This window comes from Hibiscus syriacus, unplaced genomic scaffold, assembly GCF_006381635.1.
Source record: "Hibiscus syriacus cultivar Baekdansim isolate YM2019G1 unplaced genomic scaffold, ASM638163v2 tig00110319_pilon, whole genome shotgun sequence".
Taxonomy (NCBI): domain Eukaryota; kingdom Viridiplantae; phylum Streptophyta; class Magnoliopsida; order Malvales; family Malvaceae; genus Hibiscus; species Hibiscus syriacus.
The window spans coordinates 2316475-2319860 of NW_024062678.1; the positions used below are offsets into that span (position 1 = coordinate 2316475).

At 36.1% G+C, this 3386-nt stretch overlaps 1 protein-coding gene across 1 annotated transcript; it reads right to left on the reverse strand.

The window, feature by feature from the left end:
• Positions 1-210: 210 nt before the first annotated feature.
• Positions 211-1362, reverse strand: LOC120117208. Its single transcript, XM_039137502.1, has one exon. It carries the CDS (start codon positions 1360-1362, stop codon positions 211-213), a length of 1152 nt encoding a protein of 383 aa, XP_038993433.1.
• Between the last annotated feature and the right edge of the window lie 2024 nt (positions 1363-3386).

The following is a 3386-nucleotide window of genomic DNA, read 5'->3' on the forward strand; positions in this document are numbered from 1 at the left end:
CCAAAGCCTGCCTCCCTCAACAAAGTCATAGTTCTCAGCATAATTCCAGTCACCAGCCAATGCATTAGAAAACCTATCAGAGTTAACTCTTTTAATGCGAGATTCCATCACACAGAAGACATCCACACCACAAGCATCAAATCTTCTAAGCACCTTCAATTGCTTAAGGGGGTTATTAATCCCCCTAACATTCCAAAAAGCAACCAACATTCAAGCTGGAAAAGATTGAGCACTATTGCCAGTGCCCGGAACACCCATCGTACACCTAGATTTCTCAAGATGATCTTTTTTCTTAGATTTGATCTCGTTAAGCAACATTGCCACACCCATAGAAGCTACTCGGGCTTTCCTAGGACCCTCAACCACAGTCTCCATTTTACTGGAAGAACCAACAGCCTCTTTTTTCCTTCCCTTAGTCCTCTTTCTCAAGGAGTCTTGGAGGGAAGGGAAATCCACAGAATGAACCACTTCCTGTAACTGGCTCAAACTACCCTCAGTAGCATGGCCCTTATCCTGTTCACAAGGGTCAATCACCGTCCGGGGCACCGTACTCAACAAATCAGCAGCAGGAAACTGTGAGGAGGTAACACTGGCTTCCTTCAAAAAAGGCACAGTAGCCTCCTGCAATACAAGTACTGTTGTCTCAACAGCTGCACCAACTTGCAGACCATTCACCATTTCTTCTGCATTGTTATTTAGATTTCCAGAGAAAGAATCTGTCATCCCCTTGGAACTGCTGACTGATCCAACAATCCCCGTAGAAACCCCTGGTAAGTCCCCCTTACTTACAGGCATCATAACATCCTTTTTCCTCCAAACCTGGACCTCTTTGAGCTTTTGAGGAACTTGTCTATCCACATAACAAGAATTAACGTGGTGTCCAAATGATTTGCATTTATCATAACACTTGGGCATCCAAGGCACATGCACTTTAATACTAACAGAGGAACCATCACTAACAATAACATGAATAATATCAGGAATGACAACCCCTGCTTCAACCTCCACACAAACCTTGGCAAATTCGAGCCTATTCTTTGAAGCTGCAACCGAGTCCATAAACAGAGGGTTACCTAAGGCACTCGCTATGTAACTCAAACCCTTTTGAGAATAGAGCTCTAAAGGAACATTATAAAGCTGGATCCAAATTGGCATAAAGGAGAGATCAAAACTAAGTTTCTGCATACCAGGAACCCAATTCCTTAAAACCAGTGGCTTGTTCTGGACATGCCAAGCTCCATTATCTAGAACCCAGTCCCTCAGGCCAGCATCCAAGAACGAAAACACATAAAGATTAGGGCCAGCGATACTGACCTTAACTTGCGAAGAGTTCCCCCAAATTGATTCAATGATTCGCTTCATAGATCCGAAGCTCGGGGCTGAACCAATGAATTGCCTAACAAGAGCACTATTCCAATCAGCTATACCTTCAGCAATTACCTCAGCCGGAGGTATAACAGTGGCCACTCCATCACGCATCTCAGGGGGAAAAAAGTCGAGGGACTGCTCCTTCGATCCCACGAAGAGCTTCTTCCAATCGAGGCTCAATGACCGCGACTCCATACAGCAACAAGAAGAAAACCTAGAAATCTCACTGGTGTTGGGCGGACAGAAAGTAACGGTGTAAAATGATATTTTTCTTAAAAAACTTATATAGGTAAATACGGACGATAATTGATGACAACATAAACGTAATATTAAAAAAAATGATATCTACATAAGAGGTTGATGCATATTCTTTTAACATATATTTAAAAATGATAATAAACAAAATAACTGTCCTTTTATTATAAAAAAAAAAGATAAAAACAAATAGAATAGTAGTTATTTAACATCACCATCATTATAATGTTTAAAGATATCACTGCCTTTTATTAAATGAAAATACAATATTATTTATACCTTTTTCATGTGGAATCTATAACATAGACTGGATGTTTTTAATTCTTTTTTAAAAATAATTATTTTCTTTTTGAAAAAGAAGCAACGAGAATCGCATTGAGTAAAATTGCATAATCTCGTGATAGTGACTTTAGAAAATTAAATAAATAAAAATCGTAAATGCGTCATAAATCGTAGAAAGGCAGCTAATATTAAAACCATTGATTTGTCAAAAAATATATTAAAATGGAGAAAAGGGAAAATGCTTTGAAGAGTGATAGAAATTTCCAGATCAACTGATTTAAAATAATATAACATTTGATAGTTTCCTTTAAATTAGAAAGAGGTTTAAAACGAAGAATCTTGATGTGTTGTATATTTGGTTTTTAATTGGAAAGGGAAGTGCAATAGTAGCAGTGGCAAAAGTGGAATAACTACTAGATGCCTCCATCTTTAATTTCATATAACGAGTAACAAATAATTACAATAACATTTTTTATCAAAATTAAAACAGTGAAATTACAACCTTTCCATAGTGAAAAACAATTTGCCCTACTTTAAGGATGCATTTGATTCACGTAATATAATATTGTTTTTAAGAATACATTTTCAAAATGTAATATTAATTGACATATTCTTAGGAATATTATATTATCTTATTTAATTTATTTAACATGAATATATATCGTGTTTGATTTGTAGAATATTGAAAATATATAAGGCGAAAACTCCAAAAGGGACATTCTAAGTATAAAAGAAGAAAAAAATGAAAAAAAAGAGTAAAAATGAAATAAGGCTATAAGATAAAAATCCGCAAAGGACGTTTTGAAACCAAATGAGATTTCAAGTTGAAAACCTGAAAGAGCGACTTGAGTTACGATTCAGGATTCACGCATGAGGAGGTCATGAGTTAAGATGTCATCAATTATGGGTACTGATCGGGGGAAAAAAGTTGAATGTGATTGCAATTCAATTATGGCATTCGAATTCTTAGAAAACTCGTTAGTTTGGAAAGAATTTCACACCCTTCATGTATTGTCACAACCTTCCAGATCCCCTCGACATAAACCACACTCGAGTCATTTTGGGACGTGTCAATTCAAAGTTCATACTCTTGTTATTTGAGACACCTATTTGTTTGTCATAGTTTTTCATTTTATATGTTGATCGTATACTTGTCAAAGACTCCTTTCGTTTATATGAATAAAATCTAAGTCATTTATTTGTTAGCCCTCTCTTTTAACTTACAACTTTCATCGTGGCTTTCCCAAATATTAAACAATCATCCGTCAATAAAAGATTAGTAATAACAATAGCAGGAGAATATCTATTAATCTTGACTCTTTGTAGGCTCCCAAAATTACGAGTTGGCGGGATAATCATTCTCTATAAATGAAGAATAAATAAGGATTGAGATGGTCACCTTGGTGTAAGTTTCTTTAAGGAGGAGATTGAATCACCCATAACACCGTTAAAGATAACCGAGTAAGAAATTGTACTCACAT